At 37.1% G+C, this 21,143-nt stretch overlaps 3 protein-coding genes across 4 annotated transcripts in view; 2 read left to right on the top strand and 1 right to left on the bottom strand.

Annotated features, from left to right (window-relative positions):
• Positions 1-4,765: 4,765 nt before the first annotated feature.
• On the top strand, positions 4,766-7,010 carry LOC114160556 (dexamethasone-induced Ras-related protein 1-like). Its single transcript, XM_028043209.1, has 2 exons — positions 4,766-6,012; positions 6,124-7,010. Exons 1-2 carry the CDS (start codon positions 5,742-5,744, stop codon positions 6,645-6,647), a joined length of 795 nt encoding a protein of 264 aa, XP_027899010.1. The 5' UTR covers positions 4,766-5,741; the 3' UTR covers positions 6,648-7,010.
• Positions 7,011-7,177: 167 nt separating this feature from the next.
• med9 (mediator complex subunit 9) lies at positions 7,178-9,185 on the bottom strand. The gene is made up of 2 exons (XM_028043210.1): positions 9,050-9,185; positions 7,178-7,730 (listed from the first exon to the last, which is right to left on the bottom strand). Exons 1-2 carry the CDS (start codon positions 9,127-9,129, stop codon positions 7,505-7,507), a joined length of 306 nt encoding a protein of 101 aa, XP_027899011.1. The 5' UTR covers positions 9,130-9,185; the 3' UTR covers positions 7,178-7,504.
• A 6,902-nt stretch (positions 9,186-16,087) lies between these two features.
• The window catches only part of LOC114160021 (ubiquitin carboxyl-terminal hydrolase 22), a 29,106-nt gene continuing 24,050 nt past the window's right edge, over positions 16,088-21,143 (top strand). Inside the window, exons 1-2 of one of the 2 annotated variants that reach the window (XM_028042361.1) lie at positions 16,088-16,548; positions 17,297-17,329. In XM_028042361.1, coding sequence (XP_027898162.1) covers positions 16,429-16,548; positions 17,297-17,329 — 153 coding nt within the window. In that variant the 5' untranslated portion in view covers positions 16,088-16,428. The remainder of the gene's footprint in view (positions 16,549-17,296; positions 17,330-21,143) is intronic. The other variant, XM_028042362.1, reaches the window with a different exon arrangement.

The following is a 21,143-nucleotide window of genomic DNA, read 5'->3' as shown; positions in this document are numbered from 1 at the left end:
TGCTTTCTCTTCATCTTTTGATTTTGCTTTATTGTACAAGAAGCAGATTGCACCTCTACTGGCATTCAGTGATACATGCCCCCATTTACAGATTGTGTGCTTAGTGAATATCTATGCACTCTACCATTTTCAAAAAACTGCAAAAAAAATTAAATAAATAAATAATGCACTTAATTACTGCACTGGTTTGCACCAAACACTATGCTTTTTTTTTTTTGCTGCAGGCTTAATGCCAAACTAGCAGTCTCAAAGGAACCTAAACAAAATCTATAGATATCAAAATACCATCTGATATCTGTAAGTAGACTAATGACAAAAATATCCATGTTTCCAAATAAAATACATTTTGTCTGACCGTTTTCAAGAAGGGAACATGAATATTGATCTGACTGAAATCTTTCCAGCAAAGACTCTGAGCCAAGGATAATGAGATGAATCTGCACAGATTGCTTGTAAATCCATTATGAAAATAACCACCTGGCAAAAAGAAGTTCTTAGTCAAAAAGGTCAACTGAGGCGAACCCTGTGAACTGCTGTTTGTTCAGTGCAAGTGAGGTCGACAAGTATTCACAAATCATTTCTGACCCCACGAGGTTGTAATGAAATGAACTGGAAAAGTGAGGATTCAAACATATTATGTATTCAGCCCCGAGCAGAGGTGCAAAGAATACCCAAATGTTCTGTAGTTAGAATAGCAGTAATAAAACATATTTTTGTTCAAGTAAAGTAAAAAGCAGCTGTTCATTAAATTACTCAAGTATGAGTAAAAAAATATCAAAAAACAAGGTTATTTGATTGCAAAGGAGCTGATAACCATCTGCTTTTAAAACAGATTTTTTTCAATATTAATCAACATATTAATCAATGATAAATGCATATATAAATTATATATATATATATATATATATATATATATACATATATATATAGTATATAAATATATATACTGTATGTATATATATATATATATATATATATATATATATATACAGTATATATATATAGTTTATTTAATTTATATTTATATTAATTTATATCATTCTTTTTTAAAGTTACTCAAGTAAATGTAACTAATTAAATGTAATTAGCTACTACCCACCTCTGGCCATAAACTGATACATAAAAGGCTCATGAAGATGTTTATGTTTACCTTCATATATTTACAACCTTACACACCATGCGTAAAATCACTGCTCATGTTGCTGATAAAAACACAGCTGACAGATTTTCAGACCACCAAAACACACAGGTGTTCAGCAAGCTAAAGCCTAACTACAGTCTCTAAGCTGATTGGCCGTGACGTTTTTAGGCTTTTGTCCTGGAAATCAAAGGATCATGCTTCATTCATCGGATTCTCTGCAGCGTGGCCCTGACTGACACGCAATGGACTGAGAGCACACGCCATGTAAACACACCATTCAAAACATATACAGCATGAGGTGGCCTTGTCTGTTTTCTCCAGAATCTCACTGAACACAGGCAGCCCCTATCTTTCTGTATTCAACTGCTTTCCTCTGACTCTGCTGAGTTAAAACTGATAATTTAGACTTACATTGTGGAACATGATTTTATTTCCCAGAATGTTATTTTCTTTGTTGCCATAATACAAACGCATGACCAATGTTGCTGGTCAGATAACTTAACTTAAGTCTATTACTTTGATTTTTAACCAAATGCGGTTGCTGTGGTTTATATGTAGTTACAAATCATACTTTTGTAGACCCAGGTATAATAAATACTCCTATACATCTTTTTAAAGAATTTTGTTTGTGCTAAAGACTTTAACTTCTGTCACTAGCTACTTGGGTCCAGGAGTTCTAGTGCCTGTCATGACAACAATGGCATTGCCGACACTGTAGGTATCTCTTAATAGAGTGCAGAAGACTACCATGTAATAGTTGCCACTCCTAAAACTACTGAAAGGTTAACTTTTGGGTTTGCAGACATGTCCAGATCAAACCTGTCTGCCCAGTGAGAGTCCAGTTGGTGTTGGAAGTGCTTTCCTGAATATGCCAGACCATATGATAGCATACCGAACTGCACCGGCTAGTGCTATACCGCACAGTGGTGATGAGGTACTAAATCCTTATTTTCTCTGTAAAATGGGAAAATAAAAATAATTTTCATTTCCTCGCAAAGTCTTAAAAGAATGCTGATAGGAGTTCTTTCCCAATACATCACAACCTACGTTTGGTGAGAGGCTGTGAAAGCTTGACCAAAACAACAACAACAACAACAAAAATATGTTTCTTCAGCTGTGAAGCGTTTTGTCCTCATACAAGAACTCCAAATGTTTTGCCTTTCAGAGCTTTCCTGTCCTCGTTGCTAATCTGTGAAGGCAAACATTGCTGAGAAGAAAATTAGTATAATGTGTATAATTGTTCATGGCGTAAGCAGGCTGCCACCGGTGTGTTTGCTCTTCTGGACCATGTTGCCAGGATGGTGAGTGTGCAAGAAGTCCATCTATCTAGAAAAAACAAGACTGGAGATTAGCTTAGGCACAAAAACACATTTTAAGAGACTAAGCATGAGGACACTGAAGTCTATACTGAAGTCTGTTTCTATATAAAGTATCACAGCATCAGTACAGTGTGAGGCATGTAATTTTTTGCCGATGAGATCCAAATTTTAATAAACAATAAAAAATCATTCTATCACTCTTTATGTAGGTTAATGCTAAGCAAATTTAAAGTGTTGATACTAGTCAACTGAAATGCACATTTCTGTTTCCATGTAATATGTTTATAAAAGCAGTATCATGACAATGGTGTCATTCTGAACGTGATATGTTTTATGCAACTCTGGGAACACACTGGCTTAAATTTTCAACCAATAGTCAGGGATGTAGCACAGATTCACTCCACCTCACATGCACAAATCCATCACTGAGGCTTTGAACAACCCTGGCTTAGGTGTATGCGTATCACATTTCAACCTGTTGCCCCACAGAAGGCTAAAAAAGGTCACCAATGTTGGCAGGTATGAGGTTTCACAAAATATAATTAGATAAACACAGAGACTTATACGGCTAAGCTTGTCCTCAACTTAAGTATCAAGAATAAAGATGTTTTTGCTTTTTTCTGGAGCAGTTACAGGATACTTGAAGCAGAGAAGGCGACATGAAACTGTGGTGCAGAATGTTTACGATGAACAATGTCAACGTCTTGAACGCGGCTGACATTGGCTGTACTGCTTCGATAAACAATAAAACAATGACGCAGGTTTGTAAACCCAGTGAAAACACGGGAAGCAGTAGGTTGGCCTACAAATTACACTGAGAACTCCCAGCAACACAGGGCACCTTCAGTTAAATTAAAAACATGTTGACAATAGTCTCAACAACATTATATGGCTCAACATCAGCAGCCTCAGAATAGCCAATGAGTGTTGTTGTCTGAGGTTCTTTCTTGGTTGGTATTACAGAACATTTCCATAGTATTCAAATGCCTGCGACATTTTCACATTCAGTCTCAAGCTTCACTGCATTTTATTGGAATTGCATGTGATATGATATGATAAAATGTTGTTGCCTATGATAGGTGTTCTTGCTGATGCATTCAGCTTCAGCCCTTCTCTCAACTATGAACAAAAGTATCCCCATTGTTTGATACTGTCACTAACATGTTTTTTTTGTTTGTTTGTTTGTTTGCTTTGTTCTGAGTGATGCACAGTTAGTTTTCCACTAGTTATGCTGTCAAAATATTCTTCTACCTTCTACATTCAAACAGTATTATCTGTGACTTGTCTGGCAAGTTTCTTTGGTGCAATGTATTGCTTCAATACAATAAAACAATGACGCACCCCACAACATTGTGTGTGGGGTGTGAATACTTTTGTGATGCACCTTATCTAAAATGTTGTTCTACCCAATATATAGAAGCTGAACACATTAATTAAGTGGTCAAAAATCAGACTTTGAAAGAGAAGAACTGAGTTCCACAAGGTTTATCACATGTGCCAGCACACTCGACACCTAAATCATTTTCAAGGCTGTCCCTTTTATCAGAAATCTCTCTCTTCTTCACACTGATTCACAGGTGAGAGGATAGGTTAAAGGTGATGAGTGCTTAAAGCGGAAAAGTGGATGAGCAGAGGCTGAGTCACAAGCGGCAGGCTCTATCTTGGGCTACCTTAATTAATAGGCCATATGAGAAAGTCGATACAGATTGGATTGAATGGCTTGCAGGCAGTAGTTAAAACCAGCTGGACTTCTCCTTAGATTTTTTTTCTGCCCTTCGAGCCACTATGACGTTTGCTGCCACTGTGTTTGCATTCTGACATTTTGTAAAACAGTAACAGTGATGAAAGAGCCAACTACTGGGATGTGATGAATAACTGGGCTAGTTTTATGGCTCCTAAAAGAAATGCTTAAACATATGTGGTTTGCATGCTGCACCAGTTTTTCCTCAAAAGGGTAATATGTGTTTTTGTTTTTGCTCATGCATGGTGGCCCATCAAAGGGGGACGCCATCAGAATCTGTACTGACTTACTTCATGTATTTAATCACATTTGTTCTTTATTGTTTTGATTTTACATGGAGATAAAGGGCACATATTTAGATACATTCACAAGAAAAACTTTTTTTCTCAGCATAAAAAAACATTTAAAAAATATTTCACTGCCCTGCGACAGACTGGCGACCTGTCCAGGGTGTACCCCGCCTCCCGCCTGGAACGTAGCTGGAGGTAGGCACCAGCAACCCTCCCGACCCCATTAGGGACAAGGGTGAACAGAAAATGGATGGATGGATGGATGGAAAATATTTCACACTATTATTCAGATGAATAGAGATAATTAATTATATATTCCTGTCTTTAATTGATCTTAAAGTTTCCACTATAACTGCTCAATGGGATTTGCTGCATAATCCTCTCAGGTCTACCTTTATCCATGCTGTTTGTCAAGGTTTGGTCACCACAGTTTTTTCTTCCACTCAACTTTTCATTATATCTGAATACCACTTTCTCTTAACAGCTAGACTCTTTATTAGAAACAATACTTTTCTTATATTACTAGGGCAGGGTTTTAGTGACTACTTTCTGGACAACTGTACATCTGCAGTTTTCTCTGTGATTGTTTAAGCCTCAACATTTATCTTTTTTAATTATTCAGTTTGTCTAGTATTCCAATTTTCTAGAACACTGAATCTTCGTGTAATAGCTTTATGCCACAAATATCAAATCCGACAGAAACAAGTGCTTAAAACATGTGATTCAGGATGTGAGTTAAAGATTCTTCATTATTATAAATACATACATTTTTAATAAAGTTTACAATTCACAGAAAATGTCGTCTCAAGGCAACATTCAATTTATACACAGAAATGCAGTCAGTACAGTCAATCCAACCCAACCCAATCCATTCAAATTAAACATTTTTAACAAATGCTGAAATAAACCAAATTTTCGATGATTTTCGAACTCGGTGACATGTGTATGAGAACATAAGTTTGTATCTGATCAGTTTCTCTTTTGATATGGACAGAACTGACGCAGAACCGCAGCCTTACTAAACACTAAATCACTAAAGTTGATTGCCGCTCTCCGCTCTTGCTCCTACGGTGCTAGGGTGACGCATGACGCAATGGAGGCGCGGCGATCTTCTCCAATAAATTCTCAGCCAGCAGTCCGTCTCAGCTTCAGACAGAGCGCATTCAGACCTTCCCCATCACTGCTTGGATTTAAAACTATCCCCACACTGACAAGGCACCGCTGAAGACGGGGTGCAACTTGCTGCAGCTATGATTAAGAAAATGTCTTCATCCGAGAATGACTTCGACATTCCTGCCAAGAATTGCCACAGGATGGTGATTCTTGGCTCCACTAAAGTTGGGAAGACGGCCATTATCTCCAGGTTTCTCAACGAGAGGTTTGATGACCAGTACACACCGACTATTGAAGACTTTCATAGAAAGTTCTACAGCATCAGAGGGGACGTTTACCAGCTGGACATCCTGGATACATCTGGAAACCACCCGTTCCCTGCAATGAGGAGACTTTCGATTCTCACTGGTGAGTTTAGAGTTAAATCAAAAATCCAAATTACTCTGTTCGGTGGTTTAGATCTGACTTTGTGAACTCTTCTTGATATTAAAACATGTTCCTTTGTGTTTGTTTTTACAGGTGATGTTTTTATCCTGGTGTTCAGTCTGGACAACAGAGACTCGTTCCAAGAGGTGCAGCGTCTGAAGCGCCAAATACACGAAACCAAGTCCTGCCTCCGCAACAAAACTAAGGAAAAAGTGGACGTCCCGCTCGTTATCTGCGGCAACAAGTGCGACCGGGACTTTTACAGAGAAGTGCAGGACGAAGAAATCGAGAAGCTGGTAGGGGGGGACGAGCACTGTGCGTACTTTGAGATCTCTGCAAAAAAGAACACCAACGTCGACCAGATGTTTCAGACGCTCTTTACCATGGCCAAGTTGCCCAACGAGATGAGCCCTGACCGACACTGCAAGGTTTCCTTGCAGTACTGCGACGTTTTGCACAGAAAGTCATTCAGGAATAAGAAGTGCAAGGATGGGAACGCATACGGGATAGTGGCACCGTTTGCGCGCAGACCAAGTGTGCACAGTGACTTAATGTACATCAAAGAGAAAACAATAGGTGGCAGTCAGGCCAAAGAGAAAGGCTGCGTTATTTGCTGACGTCTTTACCAAATAGACTGCTCAAAACTCTTGCAGCCAAATAAATAAATAAAAATCATCCGGGCTGCAAAAAACACGAGACCAAATAGAAAAAAAAAAACAAAAAAAACTGTAGACTGCTTGACCAAATAGAGGTCGAGACGCGGTGCAGTAAATGCTCTGGAAATGCTGTAAATGTGACTGCGTTGTCTCTCCAAGAGCAGCATTGAAGGGAAGAAATGTTTACATTTTGCTATCGTTCTCACGTAGAATGGCACTTTGAATGTTTTGCAGAACGAACAAAAATAAATTCATATGTATTTATCATGTCCTTGTCAACATTTTTTTGGACAAAGAGAAAATAAAACACTTGATACTTTTTTAGCCTCTTGTTTCTCTTGTGATTAATTTCATGCATAACGCACTATATTATGTACTATTTCATCCCGTTCTTTCCATTTTTTTTTAATAAAAAGAAATCTTCAGTATTAAGATTACAATATGTTAAAGACAGAATTTACATTTCTTTATAAACAAGTTCACTGCCTTCCTTAACATCTAGGCACTTTAATTTTGTGCCAACAGTGGATTTGTTTACAATAAACACAGCAACTCATAAGTGGTAGTAGATTATGTTAATAACAACGTCTAGATAAGGTTTTCAAAATTGTTTTAATACAAAAAAAAAAACAAGATTGGAAAATCCAAACAAAATCTACAGAATCAAACACATCCAAAAATAATAAAATAACTAATGATCCTCAAAATTGTCGTGCATTGTAGGAAAAAAAATCCCGTGTATGCCATGTCCTTGACCAGCATGAGTTTCAATTTACTTTTCCCTCCAGTTTGTGAAGTCCAGTCCAACCTAACTAGTGTTATGATGCTTTGGGGACATCGAACATGCATAGGCTTTTGTATTTCTGAAGCAGTTGGTTCTTGGTGCGCACCTGCTCTCTCAGAGTGGCCAGCTGCTGCTGCTGCTCCTGTGGACTGCTGTCTATCCCGGGCATGTTGGAGATTTGCTCCCTAGCTTTCTGAATCTTTGTTTTCAGCTTCATCAGCTCTTGATGAACATCCTGGCCATCCTTATCCTTGTCCATGCTTGAAAAGACAAAGACAAAAGTAAAATAAAACAAAACCTAAATGTCAATCTGTTGCATTTTTAACCTGAGAGCTTCCTATAAGAGTAACATCTAAACATCTGTCCAATGTAGTCCGGTTAAAACCCAGACTACATTGGGCTTACAAATGAAAATGATGTTGAAATGGCATGGATGCCTAAGACTTGTTAAATTCCTGAAACACTTAAAACAACATCAAATGCATTACCACAAAATAAGAGGGTTGTCTAAATCTTTAAAACAACGAAGGAAGTTGTATTTTTTCTTATTTTTTAACTGCTGGCAAAACAAAAAATTTATTTATGGGCAAACAAAATTACACTCCAACAAATACAAGTGAAATTAAAAGCTACGGTAATTGTTTAATCAATATATAAATGTGTCAAAGTGACATTTATTGACCGTTTAAATTCATTTTATAAGCTTGATGGAAAAAGACATCTGATTGGTCAACCAGTGGAACAAGTCTTTGGGCATCGAATATTGATCTGAATAAAATTACAGTCTTGCCAGTTTCACCCACATGTTTTGTAAATTCATCATTTAGAATAATCCTGGAACCATTAGTGACACTGTGATTTTTAAATAAGAAACTGAATATATCATCAAACTTATTTTGATGGCAGTAAACAGGTTGTTAAATGGATCGTGTTCTAAATAGCAGTAATATGTTACGTGATGTTTGCTATTTAATACATCACGTACCGGGTATTTTTGAGTCTTTAAAATCTTCTGACAAAGTTGACAGAAAACTGAATTGCTGTGGAACAGATGTGCTTACGAGCCAAAAGAGCAGCTGTAGTGACAAATAATAAATTTTTTTTGCTTGTTGAGATGATTCATCAGATGTGTTTGCAGTAGATACAAAGCAACAAACCATTAACACAGTTAAGCATTTGATTGTACATCGTAAATCTTAATATCTCCGCAGCATTCCACAAGTTTGTTTTCCAGCGCAGTACTAATATCAATATTGCACCTTACAAGTCGCGCTTCCTACAGTCACTTTGTTTGTATATGCGATGATGACAAATAAACAAGTGTTCCAAAATTAGCCAGACATATGCAAATCTAAACGAGCTTTATTGCCTTACACAGGTCCAAAATCGAATCTGCGGCTCAATGAGACTTGCTACGTTACATTTCCAGCTGAGAGGTAGCCATGTTAGCTTTAGCTAACAGGTCATCAGTATGCTCTGCAACGCCACGAAACCATTTCTTTCAGACGGAGTGAAGAATGAAGGTGTACAAATGTTTACACACATAGGAAGCACATTCTCAATGTAACCTTGCTCTTACCATTTGATAACATCGTGAACTAAAGGCAAAAGAGAGCAATCCTCGCTGTCTTTCTCCACCCTCGGTTGAGACACCGCCATCGCTCGTTGCGCAGCTTTTTCTCGTCACATTACGGTCTGCTGACGTCAGAGATGGGGAATCAGGCTCTTTTCTAGGATCCAAGTCATTTGGCTCAGTTCACAAACGAGATGATTCTTGCGGTTCCCAAACGGATTTTCCTTTATTGTTTTTTTGAGTATGCTTTAAAAAATGTATATTTTGATAACATAATTTTCGACACAATATTTTCATATTAAATGAGTGTATATGCAAACTGTCACATTTGATTTCACCAACCCGCCAACTGTAACTGTTTTCGTTCCACACAAACTCCAACCATTTTTTAAGCTCATTGTCTGATCTCGTTATATCACTGTACCTGACGGACTATTAATATTATTAATGAGAGCCTTAAACCAATATCAAGCAATGTGGTTAATAGTACCCTAAAATGCATAAGAACATCATACAGCATTAGGTGGAAAAAACGGGCAGCCAGCCAGCCGTATGCGTTGGCTCGGTCATGAACGACCCATCACTAGATGAAACAACTACTTACAGTTCACCAATAATCTAACCCAGAAAATAATACAACACAAATTAATTCACCATCAATGTATATATTAGTATATTTCTAGCGATACTAATTTAATTACATCATTTAAAATATCACAAAGTAGATTGTAAGTCAGATTTAAATTGCTCAATTTATGACTGTGATGCTTTCACTTGTCCTGAATGCATGCTTAATAATAAAGTGTGGAGCACCAGTCGTCTTAGATATAATAGCTTTACACACCAAAACTATTAGACCATAAAAAATGTGTGTCTGTAAATGATTTCTTAAACATACTTAAGTAGAATGGTGTCCTTTGTTCTGATTTTATTCTTAATGATCATGGGGGGAAGGCAAATTACATCTAAGCCATAGGGTTCTCACTTTTTGTGTGTTCCACACATTTTTCTTAGAAGTGACATAAAAAGTTTGTTTTTTTCCCCCAGTTGTTTGCAAAAAAGTCTCAAATGTAATGTTTTGTGCTAAGAAATTTACAACTTTACAAAAAGTTTAGTATAGGCAAAAATATCTTCTCTGTGGAAACATACAAACTTTAAAATATCAAACATAGCTAAATGAAAACAGAACATCAGATAGAAGTGGTAGTATAATCAAAAAATGATAATAAATACTCTAGTTAGTTTGTCAAATAAGGCATTTGACAGACTTAAAAAGAAAATAAAGCTATGATTAATTCTAAACTGCAATTTGGATTTTTCCACAAGTTATGCCCATACATAACCTCAAGTAAATAGGCCAACAACTGTCTACCATTGCACTTTGAAGGAGAAGGGGAACTTCACAGCCCTATATTTTGCTCCCTGGCAACTTTAAGAACATTGACCTAAAGCCACTGCACTATGTTCACATGCTTGACACATGATACACATATAAAGTCCAACAAGGGAGTCTATGTAAGTCTATGTAAGGGCAAATCTAGTCTATCAGGTGGCACTATGTTGTAAAATATGCCTATTCTACAGTCAATTGACGTGATGTATTTAGGTCATACTTAAGTTGTTTTTACTTGGTTTCTCATCTGTTTTGAATCATCATTTTGTATTTATTCTAATCATCTCTGATCTCAAAATTAAAAAAAAGGTATGCTTCCTGTTTACTATGATGTTTTCAATATAACATTCAATACCACAAGGTGCAGCTGAAGCAGACTATTTCGGGAAGCAGTGATTCTGTAAGGACTATAAGCTCTGAGCTCTGATTAAATCCTAAAATAGGCACACAGGAGGTCTCTAATGGCATTAGGAAGATATTTTTTTATTTATTTATCATCAATCAACACATTCTGTTCATATCCATGCACTCCCTCCAGGTCTCTTTTTTACTTCCACCAAACTTGGCTCATCTCAAGAAACAATATGTGGAGGAGGAAATTTTTTTCCGTTGAAATTTTAGTGGGTCAGGTTTTGTTTTTATAAGTATTTGATTAGAAGGAGCTGAATAAATATACCCTCCACACTTTTCAGTTTTTTCCTCGTCAAAACTTTATATTCTTTTCAATCACACACTACGTTTTGTTGGTTATTCTGTAAAATTTGAGACATATATTGAAATAGGGACGGCGGAGTCCCAGCTCGAAATTCCGTGAAAGAGGTGTACGGAGCCTTGTGCCAGAAGCCCATTAAAATGCTGTCTGAAAACTGTGTGATTGTGAGCGTGAGTGGGAATGAAAATAGCAATAGGTATTTTGTTCCATATAACAACGTAAGTAGGAGTGTAACAGGTAAACCTTTTATGGATGAAAACTCGACTAAAAACCCACCTGTTTAGGATTGTATTTGAAACGTAATCAATTACAAATTTATTGATAGAACCTGACTTAATGTCGTATTTTGATTGTTGATTCTATGTTGCATTGTGTTTCTGTGTTTGATATGATGTAAAGCACTTTGAAATGCCTTGCTGCTGAAATCTGCTATACAAATAAAATTTGATTGATTGAAATATTTTTAAAAAGGGACAGAAGTTCACTTGAATGAATGCATATTGAATGAATGCATATTGGCATGATTTATGACATAGTTATGGTGAGTATTACAGTACGGTAATGTATATTTGAAATCCCTTTTTAAAAAATATACTTTTTATGGTTATTTGTGGTTCATGTTTTGGCCCCTGCAGAATTTCCCATGTTTGAGAAAAAGTTAAACATCTTGTCTCACATGCAGTTCAGAGGCCTTATGACTATCAGGGGAGTTTTGGATAACTTTTTGGCCTGGGTGACATTGGGAGACTTCCGTTTGAACCCATCCATAGCACTCCCCAAGTGACTGGGCTTGCCCTGCCCACACCTTGTAATGACGTAAAAGAGCAGCTGACAGTTTCCAACAGATGGGTCATATCCCAGCATCTCTGGCTGACAGCCAGCAATATGCAGATGTCCTGTCTGACAATATGCTGGCTAATCTTAGCACGCTTTTCTATGTGAAAGATGTGGCCAATCACTGTTGTTATACGCTATTAAAATCAGTGTTTAAATTTTGTTTTCGGGACTATTTCAATTAAATGCATCCTATGTGACAAATTAGACACAATCAAGCCCTTTGTAAACACTTGATTGCAAATATGAACTTAATTTTACTTTGAGTGAATATCCAGTATTTATAGATTAAGATGGTCAAGTTTCCTGTTCAGTGCCACTAAAAATAATTGAACCTTATTACAACAGATTTCAAACTTAGGCTTGATTATTTAACAAAGTTCTCCACTGATTCATGGTTCAACTTTTTCTCTTGTTCATCCATTCATTGTTTGTGATTGCTTCGGTCTGTAAAGGCACAATGTGAAGAAATAATTTCAAAATCTTTCTGGAGTAGCTTTTTGCAATCCAGTTATGTGATCTGAAAAGAAGTTTCCTTTGTGATCTATTGTATATATACAGTATATGTATCACTCTTACAAAGCCTACAACATAAGTTATTACATTCACTTAGGCAACTATAGACTCTTCTGTAGTTAGTAGCTAGAAGCAATGCAAAACAGACAACCATCTTTGTCTTTCCAAATCAAAAATATGCACCACTTTGTGTTAGTCTATACATAAAATGTCATGTGTGTGTGCATGGTTGCTTGTCCTGCATGTCCTGTGTTGGCTTGTGATGAAATGGTGAACTGTCCAGATTGTACTCTACCTCTTGCCTGATGACTGCAATCCTGTGAGGATTTTATTGTGTTGCACAGTTTTATTGTGTTCAGCAACAAGGTAGTTCAAAGTGATTTGCATGATATAGATAATGGATGGATCAATAAATGGATATTGAAGTTTGTGATTGTAACTTCACAATATGTGAAAAGTTATAGCTTGTATGAATGCACTTTACACTATGATTCTGATACTTTGTCTCTTATATTTCACCGATTCTGATTCTAAATAGCAGATGGGCTGTTTTGTTCCTTCAAGGCTTTGACAAACAAAATATATTGACAAGAGGGTTTAATCTGTTCTCTTTCCTGGAAAATCACAATGAAAAACATTACATAGAAGATTCATCAGGTTTTTTTATTCATTCCACGTTCGCAGTCTAACCCCAAACTCCAGCTTTGGTTTCTTCTTACATGGTAAAAAAAATAAAAAATACACACACACACACCCACCCACGCACGCACGCCCTCGCCCCCCCCCCCCCCCCCCCCCCCCCCCCCCCGCCCCCCACACACACACACACACACACAGGCACACACAGTGAAGATCGTCCAACATGTTTCCCGGAGCGAAACTTTATTGGGTGCGGTTAGGAAAGTTTTGCTCAAAAACATGAACTAAAAATGTCAGCTTCAATCTAAACAGTAAATGTCATTGAGGAAAGATGTGGAGATTGATTAAAACTTATTTATTCAGGTTATATTTAAAGGACGTAAAGGTTGCCAAATAACATGTTTGATGCTGATTTGTATTACGGACAATGAGTAGCCAGTAAATGTGGGCGTGAGTGTCCATTGATTGAAAGAACGCATGAAAAATCTATGTGTCCAGACAAACTCAAAGTAGTAGGCTATTTCAGTTTCTTGTTGCAGACTGACAGCAACTTATTAACTACAAAGACCTATCGGTAAAATAAAATTGACACATTATTTAAAAACTAAAGGATGCTCTTTTTCACGAGAGTCCAAAATTTAAACTAGATCCACACTGCCCCCAAGTGCAAAAACCTGGGAACAACACGACAAAATGCATCGCAATTCTTTCTTTCTTTTTTTTCTATTATGTTTTCATTTGTTTATTTTTTGTTTCTTATCCCAGAGTCTACCCTCTTTGACGTATAATACAGATATGGCAGTAAATATATTTTGTGAATTAAATAAAGGCCAATAACTTCAATATTCCCAGTTTACTTTATCTACCAACCATCTGACATTTCCCAGGAGACAGTCATAAATTAAAACTGACTTCCAAACAGTATTCTATTCTGAGTATCTTTCTTGTAGCTAAAGGTCTTTTATTGTACTGTAAATTTAGGATTTACATTTAATCACCTGAATATTAACATGCTACTCAGTTGTTAGTGATATCTTTACCACAATAGACTTTAATCTTAAAGTTAAAGCGCTCGTTTTATGCAAGTTGTTCCTGAAAGTAGAGAGTGCTGCTATTTAAGATTTACTTGACATTTCAAACTGAGACAATAGTGACTAAATTTTCTCGTTTATGCCTCGTTAAGGCGACCTTACTAACCTCCACTAGGTGGTAGGCTTTAACTAGTGAATCCAAATATCGTCCCCCAAGTGGATATGAGGATTCTCTTCAGGTTTTCATTGAATCTGTGCCTCTGATTTTTCGGCAGAAAGAATTGGTTAGTGAAACTCATTAAACAGGATTTGTGTAATGAAACAGGCCGTTTTTAAATGGTGAGCATAATTATGCGAGGTTAGATCTGAGAAATAAACCTTGGACTGAATTAAAGTTAAGTTAATTCAAGTCAGGTTTATTTCTTCAACAAAACAGGTCAATGTGCCTTACACCATAAAAACACAATACAGTAACTAATTATGAAGCAGCAGTAAATATTAAATTTTTGTCAAATGCAGTAATCAAAATCATCAAGCAAATATTAAAAATATTGATTTTTATTTATATATATATTCCAGTTATTATGAATCAAAGGCAATTCTAAGCAGGTGTTACTTAGCCTAAATTTAAAGGAACTCATTGTTTTAGCTGTTCTGCAGATTTTTGGAATTGTATTCCAGATAAGTGGAGCATAGAAACTGAATCCTGCATCTCCACATTTGGTTCTCTGAAAGTCTAAGTGCTACAGCAAGAATCTATGTATATATTTGGTATGAAACTCTGCACTAGAAAATGACATCCCTTTAAAAAGAAAAAAAATAAACTTTACTGCTAGTGAACACATCAAATGTTAGTTTATTTACTTCTAATAGTATTGTTTGTGCTCCTTGTTTATGTGAACTTAATTGTTTGGGCTAAAAGATACCAAAAGTCTCTCAAAAATTAAAGTCCAGCAGGGAATCAATGCTCTCCTGCTCCAATACAACCAAATAAAATGATTGAATTATTTCTTCAGTATGTCATCAAGTTTGCCAGGGTCCTGGTAATGAGCCATTTGTTTGTTGGAGCAGTTACAAAACATTTGTAAATCAATAAAAACCTATTAAGTCAATTTAAATAAATAAATAAATAAATAACTAAATAGCATGTTTCACAGAATGGGGTTATTAGAAAATAGTTTAAAATTACTACCACTACTCTATCTCATAGCATAACAGTACAAGTTATATATAAAGAACAAACAAACAAACAAGCAACTATTTAAATAAAAAAGTAAATCAGGGGACAGAAAGAAAAAAATAAGAATTGATTGACTCAGTCAAAGTAAGTGTACAAAATAAAGGAAATGGCCAACAACATTATAAGAAAGAAAAGCTTGATTTGGACAAATTAATGAATAAATAAACTATTTTCAAGTTAAATGTCAAGACTTTAAAATAATCTTCGCACTTTCAAGGGTATTCTGATCAGCAAACTATAAATATATTTACTTTTCAATTATTTTTAACATCTGGATGAGACACCTAGAGGAATATGTAAAATAATTGGGTTAGGAAACAAAATTGCAACAACAACTAAGAAACCTGTCAATCTGATAGAACCACGCGACCTTTCCTTATTGATGATTGGGCTGCGATGCGACTCTTAAATTAAACGGGGCAAACTCTTGTACTCATGGAAGCACTTTACACCATTCAAGAATAACACTGTTACAAATTCCTGATTGTCCATATACTCCCGGTTATCCTGAATGGGAGGTGTGTCATTTCCCGCAAATGAAAACGTCATTGATCAAATTCCAAACTCCGAAAGACGGAACACGCCGGGCGAAAAACCCAGCGCACCAAGCGTGCAACAAAGTTGAACGTAGCTACGTCACATCTTTGTGTTGACAAATCATGATCCACATGGGCGGGCATTGTGAAGCTATAGTTGAGAGTTAGCAGGCTAACTAATCGTGAGAGTGGAAGTGGAGCTAACGTTAAAGGAAAAGACAACTGTCAAAAGAGAGAGGAGAATAGGAGTCTCAGAGGACTCAGGATTCTGCTAGATGGCTACATGAACTGATTCAGAGTTAGCTGATAACGACTGAGTTTATCAGATGCCTGAGGAGCATTTTGGATACTACACCGATTGTCCCGTTTCCAAACGGAAACCGTTTCTGGACACAGACAGTAGTGCTAGGTAGCCTAGCTGAGTGAATAACCCAGGAGACTCCTTATTGTCACCTCAAACTCCATCCTGAATGTTTTGTCTGTCATGAGTCCGGCCGGGTGCTCCCATGTGAACGGTTATAAGGTGGACAATTGGAAACAAAACCTCCGAGTCATATACCAATGCTTTGTTTGGAGTGGCACTGCTGAGACCAGGAGACGCAAGGTAACAAAATAAAAATAAAACACATGGAAACTGTAACGTTTGCCACTGAAACAGAAGGGAGATGTATTTTATTTGGCACCGACACGCGTAGAGCCGTGGTGTCCCGCATGAAGCACAGCCACAGCTGAACAGAATTACTGTATAACTGGAACTGCTCAAGTAGCTAGCTCCGCTGTTAGCCACCGGTAAGTTAGCTGCTGTGGGTCTGAACTGCGGAAACCGGTTGCTTGTTTGCAGCATTAGAACTTAAAAACTTCAGTTTGTCTTAATGTGGTGCAGCGGAATGTCTTCGGTTTCGCTGGGCGGTGATGTTTGCTGGATAAGTAAACTTGGGGTTTGAACAATTGTGGCCACGGACTAACATTACCTCACCAAATATGAACCCATTGTGTTCCCCCTTCCTCTTCCCCACGCACGAGTAGAGTGGAGTTCTTCCTCTGGTCGGCGTGGGTCAGATCTCTTTCTACCCTGTCCCTCCTTCATTTTAACAGAGCAAAATGAAGGAGGGAGTTTGAGTTGATTACCTTATTATCACAGTTTGTGTCTGAGCCCGGCCTGCACCACTCCCTGCAGCTCTCGACAATACGATGTCACTACTTCACCCTTTCTGTTCCCCTTTCATTTTTAAATCTTACTTTATGATTTCAAACCCCGTCATTGCCTTACTGTAGTAATTTGTTGTTTATTAGACCAGAACTGATCTTCTCTCATGAGTGTTGTACATTTTTATGTCGTTGTGATAAATCAGGTGCCTCAGAGTGATGCAGGATGGACAGATCTGGTGAGTTGATGCTGCTTGTACCCCACCTCATCTTCACTGACATAATGCAGGTAGAGCAGATGCATAAGAGCGAGCTTGCTCTCTCTTCCCAAGCATACCCGCCTTCTCCAGTACCTCTTCACTGAACGGATTAAAAAAAAAATAAATAAATAAAAATAGGTGTAACCTAATGTAGGCTGGAGGAATCTGACCGGAAGGTTGCACTGTTGAAACCACAAATACACAATGAGATATGACTAAGTTGAAATGTGTACCTTCAAAAGAATCTCCAAATTTGTATTTTAAAGGATTACACTTGAAAGTGTATTTAAAGAACTTTTAAGTTATATCAAGATTGTGTATGTAGGTTCAAATTTAAGACAGGGCATCTTAGAAAAAGGAATTTCAAAGGGAGTTATTCTCATTTAATTTATATTTAAAACATGGAATAAAAGGGTTCAGTTCAGGATGTTGTAGATATGGCTGGGAGACATTTAAAACAGACCTTTTGATGGATGGAGGGGGCTCAATAAGTAGCAAACAGACTTTCACAGCACAAACCTGTGATGTAATTGCTGTAGTTAAGACCATAAGCAAAACTGATTATGCAAAAATATTAAAACACATTTACTATAAAAGTTGTAAAATGTATGGATATTAATTTTGTGGTATTTTGATATTGGATTTTCAAGAGTTTCTTGATGCAAGGCAGGATAGGGCTCCTGTTCTGGTAGGTCATTCCAGCATTGTGGAAAACATGGATCCTTACATTAATTCACAAAATTTTCAGACAGCTGTCAAGATTTCCGAACTCATCATAAATTAACATGTCATAAGAGGTTTAAAGCTCAAACGATCCAAACAGACCTGCTTTTATGCACTGTGTTTAGCCACTGAATCCCATTCTCGTTGCCTGAATGAACCACACACATTTTCTATTTACATGCAATAGAAAATGGTTACTTTTCAAATAGATTAGTAAATTTCAGTGATCCATCTGACATAATGTTTAGACATCCTATTGATGCAGAAAGCAGCAAGCTGCGAGTCTTCTTCATTCCGTAATGGCGTCCATGTTGTCAGCATAGCGTGGTAGTGCTTATATAAGCTGCATTCACTAATCAGGAAAAACATCCAGTTCCACAATGGCCGATCGAGCTGAAATGTGAGATTTTTCATTGCATTTCTAATACAAACTCTGGTGAAAAATGTCTACATTTTTGTCTCTCACCCCAACCACCTCTGGACATTCTAATGTCTTGGGCTAGATTACTCCACAGTTTGGGATTTTCCCCTCCATTAGTTCATATAATTTGTCAGTGCATTTGCCAGAATCTCTCTAATCAGCACCAGTTGTTAATTTAACTAGATGCTGCAGTAAAAAAGCCAAGCAATAGGTTTTCCATTGCTTTACGAGCAGCGTACGTTTGCTGAGATAAAATGAGTAAAGTCGAAAAGGAAGACATTGAAGCTGGGTCTGTTTAAATTCCATGTTGGTGATGGAATCAGGAGTCTTGTGCCTCACACCCTCTCACTGAGCCTTTTAGCCGATGTGACATGCAGAGCAGCAGTCGTGCTGCACACAAGCAACGTGCTCTCGAGAAGCGAGGCATTCATCTATTTCATCCTTGAGTTCTCAGTTCTCTGGGATCTTATTATAAACGCATACACTAAACCCGCATCGACGCTTTCAGAAGTGAGAGAAATGGATGACAGTATCATGAAGCGTTATGATCACCGTCTGTTGTTGAAAAGACAAGCTTTATCGCTGTATTGCTCACCGCTTATTCATCCTTCAACAATGGCACAAATGAAAATCAGCTCAAATTTAGCACTGCGTTCTCCATCGTGGATTTTAAGACTCAATGATTTGTTTTGTTGCTAAATTGCTGTTCCACATATATATTTTTTTCTCATTTCATTTTGTTTTTCTCTTAAAGTTTGTTCTTGGCTGCTATCATCCTCTGTTCCCTGAGGCTTAAATCAATTCCCAAGCAATGTGCAAGAGCTAATCTGTCACCTGCTCTGTTTGCACAGTTAAAAGACTGCTTGGGTACTATAGGTTCACTGGAAACCTAAAGTAACCACATCATTTGTTTCCTTGCCCTCTGAGTCTATGAAACCTCATGCTTTCATTTTAAGCTGCAGGCTTTGTGCTTGTGTTTGTCATTGTTGTTGAAAAGAAATTTCTGCATGGCCATAAAATGTTTAATGCTTCAGGTTTTAGAGAGAAATGTGAGCGTGTTGCATGTGATTTTAATGGCTTTGAAGCTGATTGTTATGCTTACATAATTTGATTCATTATGTCCTGCATATTGGAGTTAAATCGCATGGCCTATCAGGTAGTCAAAGGTCTAAACTTAGTCATACCTGAGAGAGACTACACCCAAGTTTACCAAAGAGACTGGTAAGGAGAAGAAAAAAAAAACATCCAATAACCCTTTTGGCCTTTTCCTTTTGTTTTTCTTTTATTCTGTTCTTAAGTAAAGCTGTTTCTCAGACTACTGTCATGTAATATATTGATGAGATTTCTGGGCAGCTTTTCATCAGAAATGTTTTTGATTTAGGTGAAACAATGTTCTGTAACAATATTGGTTAGTGATGTTGCAGTATATTTTTGCTTGATCTATATGATGAAGCGGTGAATAAGAAAAAATTATTCAATTTTAACTTTCACAATTTATAACATTATGACTACAAACTTCCATGTATTTTTATGGTGATTTGATGTGATAGACCAACACCAATTGTGCAAAATTGTAAACTGGAAGAGAAATTACTTAGTTTTCAACTAAGTCATGATATATTTTTGCAAATATGCAAGTCTTTTGAGGTATTACTCTACCAGCTTTGAACAACTACATTATTTTGGAAAAGCATGAATGAACCAGTTATTAAGCCTGGCTAGAGATTAGATCTGTTTTCAGTTTTCAGTCTGTTTCACTGTAGCTCCTGTTGTATGTTCATGGTTGTTGTCTTGCTGAGACTTCCACACCAGTCTCAGGTCTTCTGGAACCTATAGGTTTTCATCCAGGATTGACCAACCATATAAAATCTATATAAACCCAACCATCGTCTAATTGACTCTGATGAGCTTTATTGGCTATGTTAGAAAAAGAAAAAGTGTCCCCTGAAGCATAATGCTGCGACCACCATTGGTTCATGGTAACGTAGAGTGCATTACTAATGGTTGTCATGCCAACAGTATTTCAGCCTTGAGTTGTAAATCTCTTCAGCTCCTTCAAAATTACCACAGACCTCTGGACTCCTTCTCTGATTAAGCCTCTCCTTGCCTTGTCTATGTCTTGGTGAACAGTCATACCAAACAAGTGAGGTCTTCACAGAAGAGCTAATTTTATGTCTATATTGAGTTGCACACAGATTAACAATTGAGTTCTGTACTACTAATAGTTACACAGAACTTAATCTAAGGATTTCAGAGGAAAGGGGACTGAATATCTTTGTACTCTACAAACGCAATGTACAATATATCTTCTACTTCACAGTCTCGTAAGTGTTGGCAAACAACATAAAGTCATAATTAAATAATTAGTTCATGGCTGTGACTTGAACAAATGTTAGCTATAGGGTTACGTATACTTTTGCAAGGCTCTATATGGAACATGCATAAATCTTACTATTATCAAAAGGATTGACCCCATCTGTATTTGAAAGTGATAGTTTCACATTAAAGATGCACTTCAAAGTATTGGGTTAGCTTGTATATGACATAAGATGAAAGTGGGTTAGCTGGTACTGGCAGTATTTAATGTCATATCTGCTTTGAAGAGTTTGCTGTCACTTTGATTAAAGCAGTGAAGTTTTGATTACAGAC

Source organism: Xiphophorus couchianus, chromosome 16 (assembly GCF_001444195.1).
Source record: "Xiphophorus couchianus chromosome 16, X_couchianus-1.0, whole genome shotgun sequence".
In the NCBI taxonomy this organism is placed as follows: Eukaryota; Metazoa; Chordata; class Actinopteri; order Cyprinodontiformes; family Poeciliidae; genus Xiphophorus; species Xiphophorus couchianus.
The sequence above is the reverse complement of the archived record's forward strand: the minus strand, read 5'-3'. Positions and strand labels throughout refer to the sequence as shown.